We start from the raw sequence: 26,386 nt of genomic DNA, 5'->3' as shown, positions 1-26,386 counted from the left end.
CACTTCCTGATTGTGCCAATGGCTTCAAACTCTTCCAGTTCCAGGGAGATGATATTTATATCTTTAATACGTACGTGTCAAAACAAGCAACTGCCTTCTCAACTCCCTCAGAGATTTCACAGGTTTATAGTCAAAAAGGTCATCTGCCTTAGGCAAAGGAACCCGCCAAGCACTCTCCTGTTAAACCTTCCCTGTTCTTTTATGGGGATCCTGTTGTCATCTGATGCTGCCTTTCTAGATGGGAAATCCTTCCTGGAGTATCCCAGAAATTGTTAAAAGCACATTTCTTCCTTGTGTGTATGCAAACCTCGCTGCACTCCAGCCTGGTGTGGAACTGCGAAACTATGAATAGCCCAACACCATAGAGCTTTGAACCCTGTTACAGGTAGAAAAGTGTGTCCATTCCTTTCCCGGAATTTCCAGCTAGTAGCTAGGTTGCCGGAATAGCACAGCCTGTACTGAGATCCTAGGTTTTTTTCAGAAAGCCTGAGAAAAAGTATGCAGCAATTAATCTGATTCTGGTCAACCAGGACTTTGGTCATCCATGTCCTACAACGTAAGTCAGGTATAACAGCAATTTTTGTGATGAAAAATTATAGGGAGGACATTGTAGGTTTTTTTGGCTTGTTTTATGTGTGCTGGCGAAAGAAACTGTTGTCTTTCTGATGTAGCATTGGAAATGATTGCATTGAACACTAGCTGCTGCTGACACCTGCGAGTGACCTCATAGAGATACTGTGCTGGACCTTACTTAGCCTTTGAATTTACAGGCACCATTGAGTCAAAACCTCCAGTGAGACAATGTTTGGTTTGTGCATTCTGTCTTTTTGAAGCAGTGCAGCAGATGAGTGGTCATTTGTCTGGGTCCTTGCAGCAGGCCTGCTTCTGTCTGAGGATTGATGTGTATTTAGATTTTCTGTGTAAGTTGTGTTTTCCTTTAGCTGTGTTAGCTGTGACGATGCTACATAAGAAGTAAGGAGGAAGTCTGTGCTTGGATCCTGAGCCACTGTTGAAAGCGTCTGCCTCCTGTTCTGAGGTTCACAGCGCTGGCCACCTGCAGGGCTACGGATCTTCTGCCTGGGGCTGGGAGTGAGAGAAGTGGCGGCAGAGGCACCTCCGTCAGATTCATCATCCTGTTCCCCTTGCCTCTAACAGCCACAGTTCAGGCAAAATCGCCATTCAGGCACAGAACTGCTGGACTAACCCCTTTTTTCCTTTCCTTTCCTTTTAGAGAGACCATCTTTTGTGAAGAGACCAAGTAATTTGGCTGTAACTGTGGATGATAGTGCGGAGTTTAAGTGTGAGGCAAGAGGTGACCCAGTCCCTACAGTAAGGTGGAGGAAAGATGATGGGGAATTACCAAAAGCAAGGTGAAGTACCTGGAGTTACCTTTTTTATGACATCTAGCTTGGTATATGATGTAGCCATTCAACATTTGACAGCTAGCATTTCTTTTTCTTGAATGGAGAAGGCCTGGCTGATGTAATAAGACATTTCTAATGACTATTGAGCTCTATTCGAAGTTACAATTTATATTGAAACTTGAGAGGCTTGTTCTCAAGCTTTTGTTGTGACAACACATGATAAATTCAACAAAAAATAACTAAATTCAGTCAGTGACATCTGATGAAGATTAATTCTTCACCTGAAGACTCTTTTGTAATTACTAAAAGTTTTGGAGAATGTATAACAAATAGTAAATTAGATTACAACATCAAGAAGTATGTATTGTAATTGCAATTGATATAAAATGTAGTCTGGTAATGTGGAAAGCTGCCTTGGTTATACATGTTTTGTCACTAAGTTTCCAATTAACATTTTTTTTTCTGTCATTGCTCTAATTTAGGCCAAAAAATAGAACACCTTATTAAAAAGAAATATAGTCTGTGATAGACAGATTATTTATTTATTTATTTATTTATTTACTTTGAATTCCCAATCATCTAACTGCTATTAGGGGAGGGGATTGAAAGAAGAAACCCTGTAACAGTTGGCTCTGGTCATCCAAATCCAGCTTCCTGTTAATCTAGTCTATAGCTTTAATCAAAACTATCATGTTTTTAAGAGAAAAATCTACTTCCCGTAAAAAGAAACACATTGACTGCATTATACAAAGAGAAAAAAGGTGATGAAAGGAGAGGAAATGGTAAAAGGCCACATTGTTCTTTAAAAAAAATTATTGAATGAATTGTGATTTATCTTTACTTCCAAGCAATTCTGATCTTCTTGAGAACAATATTTTCTTTTCAACCATATTAAAAAAAAATCCTTCATTCAGATGGAAAAATCATAGGGAGAATAATAACTATTATTGCATTTACTTGTTAAAAGACTTCTAACAATTAAAATGTTCTGCGTTAGAACTTTATAATTGTATGACACCAGTGAAATTCTACTGACATCAGTAAAACTGACTCACATTGCACATGAAATCAGAATAAGGTTTTCAAATATTTAGATATATTTTGCTTTTAAAACTTTATTTTTACATTATTAATTTATAAGGGTTTATACATATTTTTCTTCCTAAGGGAAACGTGGGAATAAAAACATTTGAGAGCAAACCCACCATATTTTTACCCTTTACAGAAATTGTACAGAGTTCTATTACTCCTATTCATTGTTTATTACTATGTATATTTAAAGATACGAAATCCGTGATGATCATACCTTGAAAATCCGGAAAGTTATGGCAGGAGACATGGGCTCGTATACTTGTGTTGCAGAAAATATGGTTGGAAAAGCTGAAGCATCAGCAACTCTGACAGTTCAAGGTAAGAATGTTTCTTTACATAGTGCTCTAACCTAGAATAAAGTTGATTTTTTTGCACGGCAACTTTATAGAGTTGCTATATGCAGACTGAGTTGAGTCTATACACAACTAGTAGAGTTGCTGTTATACAGGAACTCTGCTGTGTTGTAAAAAAAAGAAAAAAACAAAGGCAAAAATATAAATTTGGCTTGAGTTGTTTTCTTAAGAAATTGAAGCACTTCAGATGTAAGATTTTCTTGTAACCAGTCTTTACAGTACTGGGATGGGGAACTGAATGTGTTTTGAACTTCAGTGTGATCAGAATCATGTCACTTACAATCTTTGTATCTGAAACTGTAACAGAAAAAAGAAAACCAGTGTTACCAAACTACGGGGCTTTAACTTGAAAAGAAAGAGTTCTAAGTTCAAGTATCCGCCAAATTTTTTCAATTAAATATAGTAAAGAAGCAGTGAATGATAAATCCGTTTGTGTATCTTTTAATACACTAACCCAGACCACTGGAATTCCTGTTGCTTTTTCATTATAAAAACGTATCATAGCACTACTGTTTCTTTGTAAGATAAAAATTCAGTGGAACTCAGTGAACTAATATGTATAAAAATCCTTCATTGCCTTTATATACACAATCCAGATGTTCACTACTCAGATAATCCCTCTCTTCCTTTCCTGGCTAGCAGACAGGCAATGATGTCATCCTGATGCTTTTTTCTGAGCACTGATGGTCCTTCTGTCCTTTCCTCTCTTCAGTGGGAATTAGTCATTATGGAGTTCTGGGGAAGTACAGGCTTTAAAAAGTGTTTTATTTGGTAACAGGCCTCTGTTTTGACACACTTACTGTAACAGGAAAGGTCTTGTCCTTAACCTGCTCTCCTTTTTCCACCAGAAACATTTGGTGTCCCTAACATCTGTAGCTATTAGGAAAATAGGAATTCTTGTGTGAAAGCTCTCATAAAACCAAGAATTTTGAGATGTCCTGTTTTGTTAGTCACCATGATGTTTATACATCAAAACTGATACCTTATGTTTGCAAAATAACCAGGTCTTATGCTCAGTGTTTTAGAATAAAAGATTAACATGTGAGCAGTAAGCACAGTTTATTCAAAAGAAAAAGACTGAATTATTTTTAAACGGCGATTTATTCTGAAGATCACGACTTATATCAACTGTTAATCTTGTAAAATGTTATTATTAAGAAAATTTGCTTTGTGACTGGTTGAGCAGTTACATTTCTGGAAATAAGCTATTGGTAGCCCTAATCCTTCATGGTGCTATTCAGAATAATAAGCAAACACATTCTTGTAATCCCATTTAGGTTAACGGTGCTACTTAGATATAAAATGATATAAGTATGTAGATCTTAGAGATCTAGAGTGAGATCTTTTGAATTTTGATAATAAAATGGTTCTTTTAAGGAACATGATCGTAACCTAAGTCTTGATTCAGCAAGATTCCTATTTTTTAAGTACTTGAATTACACAGTAGATATTTACATTGTAACAGCTTTTCTCTGCGGATATTGTTATGGGATAATTTGTTTCCCAGTGTGAATGGATTACCTCCTGAGCCATTTGTCTGTACTAATGTCTCGTAGAAGGGATTGATGTGAGAAACTGTAATGTGTAAGGCCAATTTGTAGCTGGTAATGCAGTAAATTATGATCAAAATCCATTTATTAGAGTATCTAGGGGACCTAGTTTTATGGGAAGGAAAAAAACAAAGAGACTTGTCTAGAAAACATGCATTTTCCATTTAGATTTTTTCCACATTTTTCCTTCTTTTTCCCCCTTCTCCTCTTCTTCCCTCTTCTCCCCTCCTCTTGTTTAAAACACTTTTTTTTTTTTTTTTTTCCCCCTAAAGGGTGAGCTTTTTGACTATGCTCCATCTAGAGAGGGAGATTTAATCTTCTTGTTTCAGTGCTAAGATGACATTGATCTGACTGTTCATGGACACACAGCTCTTTTTTATCAGGGGAATTTTTTTTTTCATATGAGTAGTATTTTTCCGGGTAGTTTAAGGAATGGAAATGACAAGTCTCTTCTGCACTTTTGTTAATTGTCACGTAACGTGCTGACTGTAGGGATTAATAAATGTGTGTTCTGCTATGCCAAAGAGAGTTATTTCTGTTATATCTTTGTAAACAGGGAGCTGTGTTATAAATCATGGCCTCAGAAGTTACACCTGCCACTGTGTAAGCTTGTTATATTCAGCAAAGGACAAAGAAGGGTTTTTGCTTGGGTTTGGGTTTGCCTGGGGTTTGGGTTTTCTTGTGGGGGTTTGTTTTGGGTTTTTCCCCCCCTCAGTATCTCAGCGACAGGCTGTGGTGTTTTCATGCCAGACTATACTCCAAGAAAGAATATGAGAGTTGTTAATGGTAACCCCAGAAGATGTGTGACTGTTAGGAAGGCGGCAGTCGTCGTCTGTCAAGTGTCTGTACAGTGGAACTGCTGCACTGAATGAAACGTGGCACACAGCAGAAAGGGCTGTAAGCAGTGCTCTTCAGGACACTGCTCAGGCCATAGGGTTGGCGGCACTGCTAAGAAGAGGACATATCCTCTTCTATACTCATCATTTTTCAGGCTCCAAGCACTGTGGTTGACCTGTGTATGTTCTGCACTGTACAAGGTTATCTAGGGTGTTAAAAGGTGGAGCGTGCAACACTGAGGCTGATTGAGATACCTGGGTGTCAGGGATGTGTTGATGAAACACGGTGAATAGCTAACCTAGTGTCTCAGCAGTGGGCTGCCCTGGACCTGACGGTATTACCACCTCCAGGTCAACTCTGACCCTGCTTAATCTAGCAGATGTTGGAGTGCATTGTGCATGCCCTGCAGTGCTCCCTGTCTCGGGAAAACTGCACAGCACTGCCTCTGAGCTAGGCAAATGGGCCCAATCTATGTCCGTGGACTAGGAACTGTCAACTCGGATAGTTCAATGATATGTAATGGGATGCTAACTGTAGAAAATACAACAGAGGGAAGGGAATATCAATTCCATTTTAATGTTCTTCCTGCTCATGGCACCAGCATCACAGATTCTTATTATTAGAATCACTATTTTCCTTTATACAGACTGCTGACTGTGGGGATTATAAGTGCTTTCTACGTGAAGTACAGATGCTGTATTTTTATTGCGATTTCAGTCATATTCTTAAACCAAGTTTGGAGTTCTGTATTGACATAAATGTTTGAACCCTTCACTTAGTCTTTTGCTATCGCAGCTTAAAAGCATTTCCATCGTTGAAACTGTTTGTCAAGTTATGTTATTTTCTCCTTGGAAAATTAAATAGTTAAGAAAATGTAAACCTGCTGTTGTTTGCATTTTCCTAAAATTAGAGTGTCTTAGTCCACTGTTTTCATTTTGCAGCAATGTGTAGTGCATATGTAAGGCACCCAGAGACATTGCTAAATCCATGTGGAAGCATTTCATTCAGGAGATGATTAATTATTAAAGAAATACCTCAGTCAATACAAACTGCCAGGAAGCAGCCTGTAGTACAATACATTATATTTTACCAATACGTTATATTTTACCAAGTAGCTGATGTGCTCCAGAACAGGGAAACAATGGCCAAAAGTGCATCTCTGGAACCAGTGGATTTCTCTCTTGCTCTAGCACTAAGCAAGTTGAAGATATTCATTATGTATGTGTTTAGGATATGTGCAGGATGCTTTTCGTGTTTTTATGGAGATTTCTATTATGTGATTTACTTAGTTTTATGCCTTGAAGCAAGACTATAGAAATTATAATATTATATATTTCATTATTATATATATATAATCGAAGCCCATGTTCCTAAGACACACAAAATTACCAAAAATGCATACCTCAGAACTTAAGTTCCAAAAGAGAATTAGTTTTACCATTAATGCAAATAGAAGTAGGGCTTCTTCAAGAATCTGCAAATTCCACATTGAATCATAAAAAATGCTTTTAAGTAAATCTAACAACCAAAGGTTTTACGTATTTTCCCCTACTTCCATTTGCTTCGCTCCCATTTGCAGTACTTAATTAGGCTTTTTTAACATCCACTTTTATAATAAGTTTATAATTTATGCTGAAACGAGCTTTGCTCTCTGGTACAAGCGGAAATTATGGCTCCGGTGGAAGTCCTGCTCTGCAGTTGGCCAAGAACCGTTATAGTACTGACGGCATAGTTGCTATTTAGCAGGAGTTCAAAGAGAAACAGGTCAAGTAGGTCAGTTGACTTGAGGACTTCACAAAAATAATACCAACGCTGTGGCTGTTGGTGACTGTCGGTCGGTCGGTCACCAGCAGACTGGTAGTGAACAGCAATCCTCAAACCTTGAGTTCTTCTTAACTCTCTTCTTCCTCAAGCAGTGTCTCTGGAGGAGCTCACAATACTTGTTACAGTGCCCTGCCTAGCATGCACCTAAACGTGCAGCAGCAGTGACTGAACTGTAAAATGTAAATTTTGCCATTCAAAGGCACTAAACACATTCAGTGTTATCAGTTTGGCAGGAAAAAAGAAGAATTCCTATGGAAATTATGCTGGCCAATTCATATTTTACAGTGGTGATCAAGGTTTTTTAGCTTATGATGTCATTAATTTTAGGGTTCACAGAGCTTGTCTGCAAGGTGGATAGTGAGCAGAACTTTTGATAAGTGACTTCTGGCTGTGGTTTTGCAGTACTAGTCAACTGACAAAGAACTTTAATCTGAAAAGGTGGCACGTGCTTCAGGTCTGGAATTTTCTCCTCCTTCTACCCCCTCTTTTTACAAAGTAGCTTCAAGGCACACTGTAAAAGACACCTATTTGATAAGGCTTCTGGGTAGGGCTGAGAATACCACCCAGAATGAAAAGGAATAGGATTTGCTCTTTTATCTGTCAGATACCATATAAATGTTTCCACTGCGTCAGGCCGCTGGTACACATTATAAGTTGGCTATAAATGTAATTGCTTTATAGGCGTCTGAGCTAGCTATGTTAAAATAACAAAGACAAAATTCAGATTTTTATGGGATTACAAAAATGCTATTGAGGTATATGGTGGTTATTATATGTTGCAGTGAACGCCTCACAGTACCATGGGTGAATTTAACCACTTGAAATTTAAAACTAGGATTGGATTTAAATCTGAACTTGTCCACATGGTCTCTCTTTAAGTTAGTATTTCTCCTTTTGAAAGAACTAATTTTAGGCCATATCCTGTCTTCAGTCCCCATGAAAGAGGAAAGAAGAATAGTAATTGTCCTATGAACTTCAGGATTTTTTAAATTAATAAACTTTTGGCAGGATGAATGAGGGAAACCATCTCTTGTGATTTGTATAGCTTAAAGAGACAGCCCTTTCCCCCTTAATGACTGCTGTAAACTATGACAGCACTTCAGATTTCTATCAAGGATCTGAGGAGTGTGACTGCCACCTATTTCTGGTGAAAGAATATAAATCTTAAAAGTTAATCAGAAGGAACTGAGGAAACTATCTGAAGAAGACATTAGTGCCCTGAAGGTGCTTGTTCTACTGATGCAAGTGATGAACACTAAGATTCCTGAAGCATTTCTAAAATACACGTAAAAGAAGGAATCAGTAAATATTTCAGCGAAATTTAAAAAGTGATTTATAGTTGCTTCAAATCCATGTAACATTTTAAAAAATAACTGCTTCTATGGTTTTAAGTTTTTAAATGGAGTTTTATTTTTTTACATAGAGTCTCACAACAGTGACAGCAATTGCTTACAGGGAAATAACACTTAAAAACTTCGGAGATTCCTTCCTGCAATTTAGTACTTTGAAACAAGGACTTGAGACAGCAAGTAGAACAGAAGGAGTCCAAATAATTTGAAGAAACATTGCTACAAAAATAAATTGAAGGTAGAGGCTTTCTCCTGCTGAAAGGGTTTTATTTACTGTAAAGTTCTTAAAAATTCTACCTTTTAATTACTCGCTGCAGAGAACTGATGAAAATAGATTTGTATAGCATGCTTCAGCAGTCAATTAAAAAGTAGCAAAGAAAATCTGAAGACTCTTTTCTAGTGCCTGCAATTTCCTAAATCCCATGACTAGGGAAAAATCAATTGGTTTTGTATCAGGCTTCACTGTTGCAGACTTTATTTTGTGACTGCTGTTCTAGAGATAACATTTCAATAATTCTGTCTTTGGAATAGACAAAGTAGAATTTTACTACAAGTTGTCGAGTTTGCAGGTTTTTGGTTTTGTGTATAAAAATAAATAGAGTGCAAGGAATAATAATTTCCATTGGTTGTTCATTAAACAGTACTTCTGCTATATGTTCATTCTGAAATAAACTTAGGCTTTATTAAATTATGCTAAACATCCATAAAAAGGTAATACACACTTTATTTTTGCCTTGTTTATAGCCTGTAAGTAATTTTCATAAGGACTATACAGTGATTATAGTGCACTCTCTTATTTTTGTTAGTTTACATGCATCATTAAAATCAGTCATCTCTGAATTGGTTCTTGACAAGAAAAATACTGACTTATAATAACAGTGCATTCATTATTTTGATAAGCTCTTTTGAGTACCATTTGTTACTATGAATTATGTTTTGTTTGAACACTAAAATATTTTATTGTTAGGTGCTGAATAACACTCAAGAACTGGTAATAAAGTATCTTGCAGTCTTTATATGTGAACTAGATCACCTAGTAGGCTCAGTATCAGAATCTTCTAGTGCAAGATAAAAACAGCTTCTTCGGGTTAAACTGCTAAACATCAACTACGCTCACATTATTTTCTGCAGGAGGTATCTGCATGCTCCTCTTGCCCCTATGGCCACATGTTAATTCCCGCAGTTTGGGGTGATTTTTTTTTTTTTTTTCTTCATTTAAGTATGGAATAGGATGAGAGGATTGAGAAACAAAAAAACCAAAACTGTCTGGATGGACATCACGTTGCTTGTCTTGTTCTCGTAAATGTCCTATGCTCTCTAAACACAGCACTGAAGGGGATTCTGTTCTCTTTGCATCTTTCAGTGGCATAATGAGAGCCCACTTAGGGCTTGCATCTCCTCAAATTAAACAGCTGCTCTCTTTTGACACAGTTAAGGTAGCACATTGATACTTGGGTCTCAGTACAGAGGAAGAAGTCACCTGAGAGTTCTGCAGTGGTCCGGTCTTCCACCAGCAAGGTCTGATGGCCTTTTCTGTACCTCTCCCTTCAGAGTTATCGGGTGCTCAGATCTTGTAAGATTTTTTTCCCTCGAAGAGTCTGACTAACCTAACTAAAGACTAAACCTCAAAATGTGTTTGCTAATATCCCTAGACCATCATATCTGCAGCAACACTTTTGTTTCAGACAACCAGCAATTTTTGATAGCGTTATCATCTTTTGACAGAGGTGAACCACTGCTTCACTGTATGAAAATCAAGCTGAATGTCCCTGATTTTTTTTTATTTTATTTTATTTTTGCACATTGTGTTTATTTCCTTAAGCAACTTGTTCCTTTTTCTACCTCCATCACAGTAAAAATTCCCAGTACCTGATGGATAATTCCATCTTGTACAGAATTCTTCTATGTTGTATTTTTGTTACCCATAATTAAAATTTGTTAATATGTCACAGTTGTCTTCCTCTTAACATTATTAAAAAATAAGTTCAGGTATTAGTGTCCCATATGTAGACTTGGGTTGTCTCTATGTGAGGAGTGTGGTGTCCCCATAAAAAGAAGTCCATATTTCTTATGAAATACTGTCTGTTTCAGTTGACAGTATTCCTTACTGAATATCGCATGCCCAAAATAACATTTTTTAATAATCAAAAGTTACTGCACTGTAGAGATTTACTGTCCTTCCATTTTTAGTGTGTGTTTGGTATCCATTGATCATGGGGCTTTGGCCACTTTTCACAAATAGCTTTAACTTATTATAAGAAGGTTGCTATGGATTCAAGTACTTCTTTCCAAGAAGAAAACTGTGCTATCATAAACAGCTGGGGAAAAAATTCCACTCTGTTTCCTTTTCAGCTCTACTGTCTTTTACTGTAAGTCAAAAAATGCACTAGGAAGCTCCTAAGAATTCTTCAAATAGTATCCAGCTATCATAATCTTCTTGTACTTCTGCACAGCTTATTTAAAATTCATCTATCTTTTTTCACTCTTTTAAAAGGCTTTAGTATAAATATTTGTAGCCACGACTACTTAGATTGCAGCAGTGCCCAAAATTACCTCAGTTCTTTTTAAACACAGTGGAAGACAACGCTTCTCTGAAAAGAGAAGCCTGGGAAACAGGACTCCACAGTTTACTGCATTACTCTAGTTTTTAAATAGATGGAATGAGACTTGTCCTAAGTGTGCTCTCTAAATTGTATTTGGTTTATAGGATGGTTTAGGAGGACCCAGAGCAAGGGAGGGGGAGGGGAGACTAGGAGAGGAACTTCTGCAAGACCTTGAATCCCTCTCTCCCTCTCTCTGTCTTCTAACCCCCATATTTCAGATTTCTCTTGTCACCTCAAGGCAATGACTACAGGATTTATAAACCGTTTAGACTGTGTACTACATGTATTAACCTGAGAAGTGCTACCTTTTAAAACCGCACTGCAAAGTCTATTTCCACATTTTTGATTTTTATCGTAGAAATTTTCATTGACTCCTGCAGAAGGAGAGATTATGAACTTTCTTACTTTGTAGCTAGTATCAGCAAAATCAGTTGGAAAGCAAAAAATCTCATGTGAGTACATTTTACACACTGTTCTCTTCCCACAAATTTTTTCAGTAGGTTCCTCCCCCACATGCATATACAAACACACACACACGCTTGTGTAGTGCTTTTCATCTTGGCTTTTTAAATGTTTTAAAGGGAAGATTCATTAGCCTGCTGTGAAGCAGACATTAAGATAATATAGTTCCGCAACTGAGACGCAGATGAGATAGAGCCAGATTTTACTGCCCAGCCCCATCAATTAGAGTCGAGGAGGGAAGCACCTCTCAGTCTGAATTAAATCTCAAAATGGCCAGAAATCCATAAGGAGTCAATGCCATTTGATAGCTCTTGAAAACAGAATAGCATCCAAGCAGGAGGTTTGCTTAATGCACAGATCGTGCTGTTGATCAGCAGAGGGTGGGGTTTAAGCCACCAAAGAGAAGCTTAGTGACATTGTAATGCCAATAATGAAACCAACAAACTGTTGAAATAAATTGCTTGTTGCTCCCGCTGCAGAGTGGAGAACAGATACCTTCCTGTTTGCCACAGGAGGGAGAAATGTTGGCTTTGAATCCATGGCAATTTAAGTTGATCTTTAAAATTGGTTCTGGAGTTGATGATGTTGAACTGCCACACTGCATGTGTTGTGACGTACGCGTTTAGGTACATGTTCTAAAGCCATATCCTCGCCTGTGTCTCTCCCTGGTATGTGTACCACCTCTAAATGCACTTACATTTTCAAGGCTTGGTACTGTCAGCACCAAGGAGCAACACTTGTCTTTTTTCATTGTCAGGCCACTTTCTGCTAGAGCACATTAGCTCTCCGGAGTACACCCAGGCACCTACCCTTTTTCTCTGGGTACCAAGTCAAGAGGCCTAAGCTAAATCCAGCCTGCCAGGCATGTGGCCTGTGCTGAAAATGAGCGAATATATTCTGCCCTGCATGGTCAGAGCGAGTGTCATGGTGCTGTGGCTGCCGGGTTCCAGCCTGCAGCTGTCTGGTGGCTGCTGGCTCGGAGTGCAGCCGGGTAAGTGCACGGTGAGCAGCGCAGCTGGCAGCCCTCCGGTACCCTGTGAGTGGCACTTTCGTGTAGGGCACAGACGCTAGCCAGCCTGTTTCTAAGTTACTGCCCAGCACGTGACAAGTCTTCACTATTCGGACAGAAGAGGGAACTTAGGTTAATTGTAAAAAACAATAAATAAATACAAATAAAAAATAAAAACTCATTTGGAAGCATGTTGAGCAACACAGCAGCTGATCGATACTGAGATTTTCCCCTTACTAACTTTTCTGTGCATGAACCAGAAATGTTGTTACGGGTTTCTAGGTTTCCACTACTTCTAAAGGTGATCTCACTATCAGAACTATTTTTCCTAATACTCAGTCAACTGCCTTCTTTCTTAATTTCATTCTCTTACTTACAGTACCATTACAGAAAACAATCTGTTCCTTTTCCAATCAGTTAGATTTCTGTCTTCTTGCCTTTGGTAACTTTGAAGTTACCATAGTCACTTGTTCCTTCAAACTTAAGAAAGTGCTTATTTGACACACCAGCAGCAATCCAAACCAGAATTTTTCCAGTCATCAAAAATGGCATAAACCACGATCACTCCCATGCTGGGGGTTTGGAATTAAAAGTCATCACTTTTGATTTGAAACATCAAAAATCTCATGTCAACATTTTGGCTCAACTATATATGGCTGTGGCGTGCTTGGCGCCAGCCTGGTAGACCTTTCCTCAGAAGTTTGTACTGTACTGTATCACACTTCGTGCTCTGGGACTACGTACTGTGAAAGCATTCACAGTGAGTAAGGGTGTTCCAGTCTGGTCTTACGTGAACATGAATTTTAGCAGAAAATCTGGGAAAATATGAATTTTATATATATATATATATATATATATATAGACCTCAAGAAGTGACAGCTGAAAATACAGAGACCAATGAGGATAAAAAGTGATATACCCCAATTCTTTAGTAATGTACCTGGTGTTATTTTCCCCTATTTTTCACAGGTTAAAGCCAGGAGACAGCTGAATGGCAACATTGGTATTTTTTCAGAACAAGAGATTTTGGCCTTTGTTTATTTCTCTGTAGAAAGTGATACTTTCCACAAATGACTGCAGAGAGATGTGCATATCAAAGAAATTGGGTGTTTCAGACTGCTTTGAGAGAACAAATAGCCTGCAAATCACTAGGCAGGAGATGAAACATGGCACATTGTCTTAAACTATCTTCCTTAATAATAGTTTTTGCAAAACACCAACATAAATATCTGGTAGTCATGTTTCAGACAGGCATTCAATGGTCCTTGTTCAGATACTTGAAGGTAAAAAGTAGTTAATTAGATTTCAGAGTTTAGCAGGCATAGCAATGAAACGTACTTATGAACAGAAGAAGTTGGCAGCTTTTAACTGAGTTTTTGTTTGGAATTAGGGAAGGAATTGGAAAATAAAATTGTTCAGAATGTCTTTATTTTTTTTAAGGAGTGAGCAGTCAGAGTTTGACCAGTTTGCTAAACATACTCAGACTCTCACATTTCCTCTGCATGTAACTCTAGTACCCAAATTTTCTGTACCCACTCATTTCAGACAGGGGTTATAAACCGCGGGTTTCTCACCCATTTCATACCGAGATTATAAACAGCTGAGTTTCAGCCATTCTGTAGAACTGCAATGCTACACGACAGATAATGTAGCTGTCTCTATACTATTTCTGTTGCTACCTCTGGAGTTTCTCTCACACTGTCCAGCCTCTACCTGGCAACTGCATCAGAAATGCCTACTCCCAGGCTCCCCTGTCTCCTCCAGCACATAGGCTCATACTTGCATCCCATCTCCTACCAGTTTGTTTCTACAGGCACATTCAACCTCTGATATTTTTCATTTGAACTGGGATTAATGTATCACAAAATTAATTGAAAGCAATCTGAATTTCATTGTGACTGCCGTTTCCTAGGTTAACCATATAGCCAAGGATTTATACAAAAGCTAAAGACTGTATATGAGCTTGGCTGTTGAGTGTAATTATTAGCCTGAAGATTGCGATTGTTTCATATCTCTGGTGTAGAATTATACTTTCTTGCTTCCTTTATAATAGCATCTATGGGTGTCAAGCAGTCCTTGAAGATGTGAAGATTTTTATTTAAATAATCAAAAATGAAACACGTTGAGCTTAAATTGAAAGTATTCAGCTTGCATCAGCTGAATAACAATATATCTTCTGAGTACCTGGAAGGTATTCATAAATAGTAATAGTCAGAACAATAATTAATGAGTATTTAATATGCAAATCAAAATACTATTTAGTAATTGAGTACCACCTTGAATCTCAGGATCTCAAAAGCACCTTACTAGTATAAATGAATGAAAATGTATATAATTTTACTCTCTCTGAGATAGATAATTGCTACCACAGCTTTCAAGATTGGGTACTTGAATTTTATAGCTTGTCCAATATCAGACTAAGAAATAGACACAACCCTGTAATATTTAATTCTAAATATGAGGAAACCAATGAGTTATAGAGAAACACTAGATCAACATTTGTATTGACCTTCGTGAGAAGAATTACAAAATGTGTTCTTTAGAGATGTAGGCATTACACACACTATATTGAGGTCTCATATGTACCTGTGAAGAAGGGCTGAGAGAATGGTGCTTGCACAGCTTGGAGGAGAGGTGGCTTCAGGGGGGGCATAACAGCAGCCCCCAATACCTACAGGGAGGTTGTCGGTAAGACAGAGCCAGGCTTGTCACAGTGGTGCACGGTGGGAGGACAAGAGACAATGGATTTAAGTTGAAACAAGGGAGATCGAGGCTGGATATGAGGATAAGTTTCTTCACTGGGTGGACAGTCAAGCAGTAGAGCAGGTTGCCCAGAAAGGCTGTGCATTCTCAGTCCTTGGAAGTTTTCAAAACCCAACTGGATCAAGCCCTGTGCAACCTGGTCTGACCCCATAGCTGACCCTGCTTGAGCAAGAGGTTGGACTAGAGACCTCCGAGGTTGCTTCCAACCTGATTATCCTATGACTCTCTGATACTACATCTGTCAAATACAATAGTTCCTCCATTGACATCTGACAACTATGCTAGTCTGTAGTTTTAAGTCCTCAAACTGCAAATTCCTGTTCCTGCAAGTGGATTTCATGACACCAGTGGTCCCAGTGAGGTTGATAGGATTGCTGGCAAGAATAAGGCATTAAAAGATCACATCACTAGTCTGGAAACCACTTTTCTTTTGTTTTTTGTTCAGTGACTGGACACGGCTTCCCTGAAAAACCTCACATGTCAAGGAAATTATTTGAAAGGCAAAAATATTATTCCTTTGGTATTTGTGGTTTTACATGCTAACTTCCTGTCTTTACAAACAGGTTATTCCCCCTAATTGCCATGTGAAAAGCCATGATTAACACAGGGAAAATTAATTTACTTTATAATTGAAAGTGCTGTCAAATAAAATGTGCCATAATAGAGGAAAAACTATTTACTTCTCAGTTTTAGTAACCTTAGATACAGGATGTAAATCAAACTAAGAAAGTGGTCTTTGTTGAAGTTGTTGCTATTATTGTTGTTCTTTTAAACCACATGATGTCCCTCTGACAGAACTGTTTAAATTTTTCGATGAAATTTCACCCTTTGCCACAGATTTCCAACCAGTGTGATGCCCTGTTTCTACAGGAATTTATTTTCACTTATTAGTACCCCCTCTGTTTTTACAGGTGGGCAAAAAAATACATTTGCTTGACAGGGTTATTTTTGACCTACCATAACAAAACCGTCTGGTAAAAAGAAAAGTGTAAATTCAGCACTTAGAAGTTAATTTAATTTGTAGAAATCTAATTGAGCAACCAAGACAGATTTCTATCTGTTAGAAATTTTCAAGTGAGCTTCCAGTAGAGGGCTTAGGCAGCTTTGCATTGCTGCCAAGAAGGCTGAACTTTTCTCTTTTTGGCACTACTCAAGTAATGGAAAATTAATAATTTAGAGTTAACTTCCTCTGTGCAAGAATTGCAACCCATTAAGTCTCTTATCAGGCTATTTCATGTAGACTATGAGTTGTGTTTTATGGAGAAGCATTTCTAATTCCAGAGCAGGTCAGACTAATTGCAAGTTTAGTAGAGAGCTTTTCAGTTAAAAAGGAGTGGTTACTGGGTAATATACTTACACACAATCAAGAGTAGCTAGGAGCTGAGTCTTGGGAGCAAGCAGATTTCTCTCAGGAATTCTTCTGTATCATTTCTTGGCCACTCCTCTTACAAATCGTAGACTTGCAGATAATCTGAGCAGAATAACGCACGCTGATTTTCTCTTTGAGAGATACTGAACCCACACACTTAAAGAAGGCTAATGTACGTCGAGAATACTTCCTTAAAATTGAAACTCAAATCTTTGAAAAATGGTAATTTCAACTGCCTCTGTTTGGGATTATTTCCTAAAAAAAAGTCTCTAATAACATAAAACCCAAATTCTCTGTATGATCTGGTTTTGGTGCATTCAGTTGCAGCTTCTTGGCTTCGACATGATCCAAATTCCAATATTATATCTGATTCTCTTTCTGCTTCGTTTTCATAATACACCTGGAGTCCTCTGTATTTATTTGAACAGTAAGCCAGTATTCCTCATGCCTAATGAATGTTGGCAGACTGGATATTATTAGTTTCCTCCGTGTGTTTTATCAGAGGATTGTGTATTGCAGGTGCTTACCTACTCGATATGAAACTGTACCCTGCTGAACAATAGTTGTTGTACTCTCAACATAAAGCCATAAAGCCATAAGACCAAAGCCAAAAGTGTTGAAGGGCTTGGTATTTGTAACATGCATTAAAACAGTTGTATGGTTTTAGACTTTTACTGTAATTATCTTATACCAGCTACCCTTTTTTTGATTGACTTTTTTGTCGGTATCTGTGTATATTTTCCAAATGCATGGGTTTTACATTTTGTCTTTTTTTAATCCATTCTTTCAATTAGTGATATGTGGTTGGAATTCTTTCTAACATGCCTTTCTTTTATAAACGAAGTTAGCCTGCCAGGATCTGTGCCATTTCAAAGTTTATGAAAATTTTCAGTTATGGTTGAAAGAGAATTCAACATTACATAATTTACCACTGACAATTTCTGTTGAAAAGACTAATATTTTGCAGTAAATCTCTGGTTTTGAATATTTTAATGATATTGAGGTTGAGGGGGAGGAAAGGGTTAAGAATCTTTTCAAATTAAGTTTAATGGTGTTTTAGTTTGCATTTACAGTTTAATAGTGAGCATTATGACCTTGATATGGCAATCTTATACTAAAGAGATTGGTGTGTGGGCTAAATGCCTCAGAATATTACTGATTTTTTAATACAGTTCCTTTTTAATAGCTATTAGCTTCAGAAAAGTATTTTCCATTTGTAGATATTTGGATGCTTTAGAAAGGGTGTAAATGTCACTGTTCCATTTCAGCAATGCTGCAGATTGATATTTACTGGAGATTTCAAGTTAATTTTACCATGGAAAGCTCTTGATGCAGAGAAATAATAATAATATGAAAAAAAATTTTAGTCAAGGTTACACAACAGTTCATTGGAAAGGCTTGGAGTAGAACCAGGTTGCCTGACCGTTATTTCAGTCTGTTACCCATTTTCTTCTACAGCCTGCTTTGAGCATTTGATAGAGTCTTCTGCTTAAAAATCAATTAAAAAAGATGTGGTTCAACATTTTAAACCTATTTTTCATATATCAGAATATATGTGTGCTTTCTAAGGTCCTTACCAAGGGTCCTTTTTATTTATTTTTTTTAATTTTGCTTTATTCTTTGCTCTGTTTCATGTCTATTCAATTTTATTTATTCCATGTTTTCTTTTTGTTTTGTTTTTGTTTTTAGTTGTGTCTGGTAAGTTGAAATTTTATTGGCCATCTTCTAGTCATCGTATCACTGTGACGGGAACTTCTCCTCCCCTTCCCATCCATCCCCTTCCATGTCCTTCAACCAGTCAGCTCCCATCTTTTACTTGTTATTGACAAGACACATCGCACAGAATAAATTCTGCATGAAGTATGGGTAACTTAATGGCAAAGAGAAAGGTAATGGGTTGGTAACTTTCTGTCTGTTTTTACATGATGTAACGAGTCAAAATCTAATGTCTTCTTTCTTCAGTGACTGCGTTAGTTGAACTTCAAAGTGTTCTATAAAAAATTATTTTTGTTTTAAAGGTCTTAAGGACAGAAGTTGTTCTTTCCTTAAGTGGATTATTATTTCAGCATCTTTTACAGTATATTCATCGCATACCACATGTATGTGACCCAAGGTGTGAAAGCAAACTGAAGTTAAAAAAAGACAGAAAATGCTTCCAGTACAGTGAACATTGAATGGAATTTAATAACAGTTTCACTTAACCCTATTTTAATTCTTCTGACATTGAAGCTAATAGGAGTTTTATTATTTACCTTAATAGCAACAGATTTAGAATAATACACATAAACATAATACATGTATATATGTAGAGTAATATACATACAAAATACATATTTAGAATAATATCTAGAGAAACATATACCTATTTACATTTTATAAGTTCTACCCTGGTTACCTGAAAGACTGCATTTCCCCTCATTTCTTGTGTTCAGTAGTCCCTGAACGGTCATCTTCAGGTACTGGAATCACAATCATTTGGCTATTTCTCCAGTGGTCAGAACCATTTTAATCTCTTTATATCTGTACCCATTCTCAGGTTCAATGAAGTCTGAAACCTTATAAATCCTATGTACTAGCCCAGGATTTAGAAACCCTCAGTTCCATTTTGTGTGGCATTGTGTCACAGACTAGTACAGAACCAGCCAAGCCCTAAATTTAACTATATGCTAAATTTATTCTTGTTATTAGAATCCAACAGCATAAGAAAGGTGCTTCACCCTCATCTCCATTTTCCCCATCGTACCTTACAACCCTCTGGCAAACCCCCAACAGTTTCACCTTCCGTTCTAAGTCAAACATGCTGTCATGTCAAAGTCTTCCCACATCTTCTTCCAAGCTATGGGTCGAATGTTTCAGAGCTAAATGTTTTGAAGTCTGCTAATTACTGTAGGTCAAACTCACCTTCCATTTGGGTAGTTTCTTATCTAAGGAAATTCTAGGAAGCTAGCATGTGCATCCAAATGTAAATAATAATATGTTGTGCTTTAAAAATTCCTCCCAAAGCAGGAGGGTCATAGGGAGAGTATATCCTAATATGAACTCAATAGGGAGCAGAGACACAAGGCATGAGGAACTGAAAGTATTGGCCCACAGGAACACTGAAAGCAATTTTTTTAGAAAGGACTTTGTTACTGAATTCATTCTAGATAAAGCCACTATTACTTGATGTTTATAAAACACATTGAGTGATAGCTTTAAATTATATGATTCACACGCTTTTTAAAGGAAAATCTTGTAAATACAGAAACGTTTGAAAGAAAAAAAACTAAAACACCAAAAACATTTGAGTTATTAAAGTCAGATTCAAAACATCACCTTTATTCCAACATAAGGAAGAGGGAGAGCATAATTAGATTTGGACAGATGATCAGAAGGAATAGGAAATGAATAAATAAATGGACTTCCATTTAATGCACATTTTTCAAGAAGTGAGAGTTAACAGCCTATAAAACAAGCTAGAATTTTTTTCTGTGCTAGCCCCATCAAGATATCTAATGCTGTCGTCTCTGCTGATTTTTTTTTAATGTGACTGACATGTTTTTTTGACATTCTATTTACTACTGGATGAAGGGGTTGTTGAAGTCTGTCTAAATCAAACAGTTTGGACAATGCTGGCAGTATTTATAATGTTAGGCTGAGCAGATGTTTCAAATTTGCCTTCATTTGCATATAGATTTTGTTTGAACATGCCCTTGCCTATGTAAATGAGGAAGACATTTAGCTCTGCTCTTCCTTTAAATTCATTCCTCTTCAGTAATTGGACTGAAGATTTTAAATGGTTATTATTTGTTCAATAGTATTTCTGGGGCTTTTGACTTTAAATTTTTTTGAGACCCCGATACATCAAAAGTCTTTTATATAAGCAATTAAGGGCTTTTTCTCTCCTCAACTTTCCTAAATCAAAGATGATGACTCTTGTGCATATAAGCCTGAATTCATAGTTACTCAACAGTGTTATTGAAGCCCTTGACAAAGTGTGGCCTGTAGGCCTGTTGTCCCTCAAAGATTTCTCCGTTCTGACTTGTAGCTGTACTCCTCCTTTAAAACCCAAATTGTAACAGATTTCTTCATATTGGTGACTCTTGCTCTGCAAGTTGTCTCATTAAGTTGGTGGGACTTACTTCCTTGTATAAGTGGTCACTAACAAAAGCACATGATGCACAGTCAGAGATTTAATTGGGAGGTCCAGCAACAGCAAAGATGATCTGAGTGATGCTGAAGCTGTGGCTGTTAGAGACTGACGTGTCTCTGTGCTGCCTCTCCTTATTAAAGAAACCTAACTATTCTGTTTTACACCATTTAAAGTCGGTAGGCAGTTTGTGCTTTCGAATAGGCTAACTTTGGTCTTCTGATAGTAGTGTGATTTTATTTTTTTTATTTATTTTCCTTTCAGAGCCTCCACAGTTTGTTGTAAAGCCTCGAGATCAGGTAGCTGCACTGGGGAGAACGGTGACTTTCCAGTGTGAAGCAACTGGAAACCCTCAGCCAGCCATCTTTTGGCGGAGAGAAGGGAGTCAGGTAAAACAGCCTTTCTTTCCCTTCTTCCTGGCAGTTTCTTGAAAAGATGATGTCACATGAGAGAAGAATATTTTAATGATTGTTTTAAACATGTGGAAAATAGGTCTAGAGCTTGGAGATGCTGGGTATTTCTTTACTTCAGTCACATGCATGCTAGGTGATGTCAGCCATACTAGAAAGGATGTCTATGTTTTGCTCACTCCCGTTTTCTTCATGAATGTAAAAATAAATCTATGAAACAACTGGGAACATTTTGTGTTTCACTATGAAAATCTTTTGCACCTAACAGGGAGAACTTTTAAGAGACGAAGAGATGACTAGTGCTGAAGTTTGCTTGAACTCCCAAATGCTCTCGAATTTTCAGAAAGTTTGGCTGTGGCTTTATGGTGCAGAGTTTGCCATGTGTTTGTGTGTCTGGCAAACTAAACCATTTGCTGTATTGATCTGCATCACTGCATGGGTAGGACTCCAGTTTGGGTCTAAGGAGATCTGCTTTCCCAGTCAGTCAGTTGGCTGACAGGTCATACCTGACTAGGTCACTTTTTCTCCCAGCTTTCTTGTTTGAATGGGAGGGAAAAATATTTTCAGCTTCTTTGTAAAGGATCTTGAAAGCCAGTGGGTGAAACACAATATAGCACAGCAAGAGAATCACAGTTTTCTTTCAGAATCATCTTTTGAAGGAGGGATGTGACACAAAGTCTTCTTTATTGGAAGCAAAGAAGGAATATGGGATTCTGGTTTTCCTGCGAATGAAGGAATGAATGGTGCAATAGCATATGACAGGGTTCTTTGTGTTACAAAACAATAGGCCAGAGAAATTGAGAACGCTTAGAGATTGGCTTCTTTACTCCGTTTGCAACATTTCTGTCTAAATACCTAAGTACAACTAGGCTGCTAACCAAATTTAGATTATAATCTTCAATGGTATAAGTGTACTAGTATATTAGGTTTGTATTTTTGTATGACCTAGATTTTTTTTTTTTTTCTGCCAAGTGTCACCTAGTGCATAACTTTTCTGGCTCTTTTTTGACTCCACTGAGTGGTGACCAGTCGTGATGATTGAGGGAACTGGAGGAGGTGGTCAATGAATAAATAGAATTGGCTAATACTGAAGTAGAGGATGTTGTATCCCGTTCCTTTGGATGATTTTTGGAAATGCAAAATGTAGTTAGGGAAGAAAGAGAGATTAAAAAATAGCCCATGTGACCTCAAAGTATTCTCATTCACAAATTGTTCAGCCAGAGGTAGAAATTTAGAATCAGTATTCAGTGTAAAGGACTTGTATTATTTTGATTGCAGTTCTGATTTTTGACCGCTGTTGGTAAATACTATGTACTTCATACCAAAACTATTTAAGTAGAAGCTGGCATAGGATTTAATTCTATATTATAAGACTCGTTAGAGAACACAAACACTATGATTAGAGAGACCTAAACAGCATCTCTTTTTAAAAAAACTGCTCCATTCTTAGGAAGGCAAAAGTTAAAATACAAATAAGTAAACCAACATCTGCATTTAAATGAAATAAATAGAATGCCCTGGAGTGCGTTCTAAAAAAGGATGTTAAAGCAAATTACTTTGGTTCACCGCAGTTGCTTGCACCATTACGGTATCTGTACATGTTACGTCTTCGCTAGTGCCTGTTAAACTTTGTGTAAAGCCCAACGTTGACCATAGAGAGTGTTAGAACAATCCCAAAGGACTTACACAATTATATGTGCATATCTGCATCTATTTTATCACAAAAAATCCTATGAAAGCTATTCACATTGTGGTATAGACATGCTTAAGATATGAAGAGTAGGATGTTTTATCTATAATGTAAAAAGATTAATTTGTTTAGATATGTTAAAGTTAAGAGAATTGATGTTTGAATTTATTTAACCCTTTTTTCCCCCCTTTCTTTCCTATACATCTTGTAGAATCTGCTTTTCTCGTACCAGCCCCCTCAGTCATCCAGCCGATTTTCAGTTTCCCAGACAGGAGACCTCACTATCACCAATGTCCAGAGATCTGATGTTGGGTACTATATCTGCCAGACTTTAAATGTTGCAGGAAGTATCATAACAAAAGCCTACTTGGAAGTTACTGATGGTAATAATACCTTTATTTTCTCATTTCCAAGTTTTTATTTTTATTTGAAGACAGCAGTGGGATGATATGACACTGCTTTGAAATCTGCTTTGCATAAATGCCGATTGCATGTGTCTTTGAACATAAAAATCCTGTTTAGGCCATCTCTGTCAGGGGTTTAAAGTTTTGGATATTGTGTAACACTATATTTCCATTTTGTACTTAGTAAGTATGCTTCAGTTTATGGATTTTTGTCAGATCTGTTAATTTATCTGGCTCTTTTTCAGCTTCCCCCAGTAGATTTAGTTTACTTTCAGATTGCTTGCTGCCTAGCACTTTATCCTTATTATTGTGTGTCCGTTTGCTTAGAATCTCCTTTTACATGTTTTTTACCTGTTTTTTAATATTGCAGTATAGCAAGGAAAAAACCTCAACCTTTATGGAAGTCAGTAGAATAACATACAAATGAATATTATTATACATTCCTTTTTAGGAGCAGTTGGGAAAAAAAGTTAAGATGAAAAAGCTACAGGGAGTATGACTGCAAGCAGTAATATATGGCGATGTGAGGCCAATTTGCCAATTATCAGAAATACTTCATATTTTTAATAGCAAAGATACACAGGAAAAATAATAATCTTAGCACTTATGGAAAAAGAGGCTAAGTGCAGTCTGTGGAGAGACTTTGAGGGGAGGGAAGCTGTTGTCTGAGAAGAGTTTCCATAAACTGGGCCTTTGCCCTACAGAAAACATAGAAATAATGCAGTACTAGAAACATGAAGTGAACCTGGAGAATAAAATTGTTTATTTACACCCACTGGATTGAGATTGTTTGGAGGAATAGGACCGCATCCTTTCTTGTTTCTCACAAGTGGTAAGCCACATTTCTTAATCCACTTTTATCCATTTTTCGCTGGGGAGAAGGCCATGGCAAGGTGAGAAATAACTTTTTAAAAGAAAATTAAGAGTTTTTCTGTTAATGACCTATGCCATCTGAACTTGGAAAAAATCAAATGAATTTAAATATATTTCCTTTACTATGACTATATGCTCTGGATTGATCTGATGGGTAGTTGTTTTGTGTAATGTCTTGGGACAATATTTTTTTGGTACTTTTATAGAAGTGAAGGCAGGATATGCAGAATGATACCCTGGTATTCCTAAAGGTAACAGAAGTTGCCATCAACTTCACTGGCACTAAATTAGCCATGGGTTTCAATGGCATTAGGTTTGTCCTCTAGAGCACAGATCGGTCAGCCTCTTACCACTGACAACTGCAAAGCTCTTTACGAACTTGTCAAAGTCAAATACAAACTATAAGTGAGCTTATTTTGACTGTCTCTGCAAAGAAGGATGCTAATGTCCTCGCAGTGCATTGCAACAGGTTGGGACAAGAAGTAAAGGGTAAATTATGCAGTTGAAAACACAGAGTGTCATTTGAACATGCAAATGAAATTACAAGACTTGGAATTTAGCCAAAAAAAGCAGTACTAACACCCTCTCTGTTGTTATGAAAAGTAATTTAGAAATATCTGATGTTCACAAATTATCAGAACTTCAGGTTTGTATTTCGGCTACCAAACCAGTTTTTAAGTTACGTGAGCCCCCATGACACTGCTGAACAGATCTATGTCATTTAAAGCTGTGGCTATTTTCAGATCATCAGGCTATGTCATGTTGGATGGTACATCTAGAGGAGGTCACTGAAACACAATAAGATAGCTTTTACCTCTTTTTTTGATTATCCATTGTATAATGGAAAAAAAACCCCTCATGTAGACAATAATTCTTTTTTCTGTGAATACTGAGACTGCTTTATACCTTTCTGTGCACAGTTATTAAATAATCCATCAATAACCTTTACTTTTTGTTGTGCAAAAGATGCATTAAAATTGATGCAAACACACTGTGGGATTCTCTTTGAGACTTTGAAGTCGTATTGACAGATTAAGTCATCATAGAACTACTGGAAAAACATTTCTCACTTGAAAATTTTTAATATGGCCCTACTCATTAGCTTTGTGTTTACTTTACCCTGCTGCTAGGCATCTCCCAATTAGGAAATAGCACCAAGATGAGTTGATGGTACACAATAAAATTTTTTTAAGCAGCACATATTAGCCAGGTTATCCCCTGGCCTGCCTCCTTTTCCTCTGTCTTTGAATGCTGAAAATATGAATTCTGTTATACAGGCCTGCTACATGGTAGAAGATGAGCAAGGTGAAATCTGTGCCTTGACAAAGAATTTGGGAAGTCCTTTCTCATTCCATTATCGCTTTATAAAGGCACTGGAATTAGAGAATGCCTAGCAGATACCACTATGTAATATGTAATACTTTACTTTCTGAAACTACTGTGTTGTATATCATTTTAAAATTCTGTAGTTATGCGTCATTATAATGCACCCTGCCCTGAATAATGCATGCCTCCCAACTTTAATTACTTGTTTAATTATCTTTAGTTTGTTTCAAAGCCTCAAGCAACTGCTGTTGCTTAGATGATTAGAAAATTGCTTCCAGTCGCCGAAATCTCTTTCCGGTTGTTTCTTCTGGCAGTGATTGCAGACCGGCCTCCCCCTGTCATTCGACAGGGTCCTGTGAATCAGACTGTAGCTGTAGATGGTACTTTAGTACTGAACTGCGTGGCCACAGGCACTTTAATGCCCACTATCCTCTGGAAAAAGGATGGGATCCTCATTTCTACACAGGACTCTCGCATCAAGCAGTTGGAGACAGGAGCATTACAGATCCGATATGCCAAGGTAGCTTGAACGGGCAAACGGGTTTTCTTGTTGTTTGTTTCACTTTGTTTTTTCACCTCCGGGCACTTTTGATGTAGTAAATCCTACATTTAGAATTAATGAAATGTTAAATAAATGTATTAAAATATTTGATACTTCATACTTTCAGATCTTCAGTTCATTCTTTATGCCTAACGCCTTGGCTCATTCTGCCTAGGGCACGTTATTTCAGATTTCATAAAGAAAAATGCTTTTCAGAGGTATTAATTAAGGGAATTATTTGGTACGTAAAGCATGAAGGGGAAAGCAAAACTTGTATTTCAGTAAGACGAATCCTTACGTTATCTGGGCTTTAGCACTAATAGATTAAAATGATCTAATTATTTCAAATGTTTATAAAGACAACCTTTGCTTAGCATACTGCAGTAATAGAGCCATGTGCACAGCTTTTTTCAAAACAGTTTTTAAAGTTCAAACAGA

At 37.2% G+C, this 26,386-nt stretch overlaps 1 protein-coding gene across 1 annotated transcript in view; it reads left to right on the top strand.

Annotated features, from left to right (window-relative positions):
* Positions 1–26,386, top strand: part of ROBO1 (roundabout guidance receptor 1) — a gene marked incomplete at both ends in the record, with an annotated part of 537,364 nt that overhangs the window by 448,588 nt on the left and 62,390 nt on the right. Inside the window, 5 exons of the mRNA XM_082336493.1 lie at positions 1,232–1,370; positions 2,647–2,774; positions 20,969–21,093; positions 23,016–23,187; positions 25,722–25,927. Of these exons, the coding sequence (XP_082192619.1) occupies positions 1,232–1,370; positions 2,647–2,774; positions 20,969–21,093; positions 23,016–23,187; positions 25,722–25,927 (770 nt within the window). The remainder of the gene's footprint in view (positions 1–1,231; positions 1,371–2,646; positions 2,775–20,968; positions 21,094–23,015; positions 23,188–25,721; positions 25,928–26,386) is intronic.

This window comes from Platalea leucorodia (genome assembly GCF_965183815.1).
Source record: "Platalea leucorodia genome assembly, chromosome: 2".
In the NCBI taxonomy this organism is placed as follows: domain Eukaryota; kingdom Metazoa; phylum Chordata; class Aves; order Pelecaniformes; family Threskiornithidae; genus Platalea; species Platalea leucorodia.
This window is presented reverse-complemented; position numbering and strand designations above follow the sequence as displayed.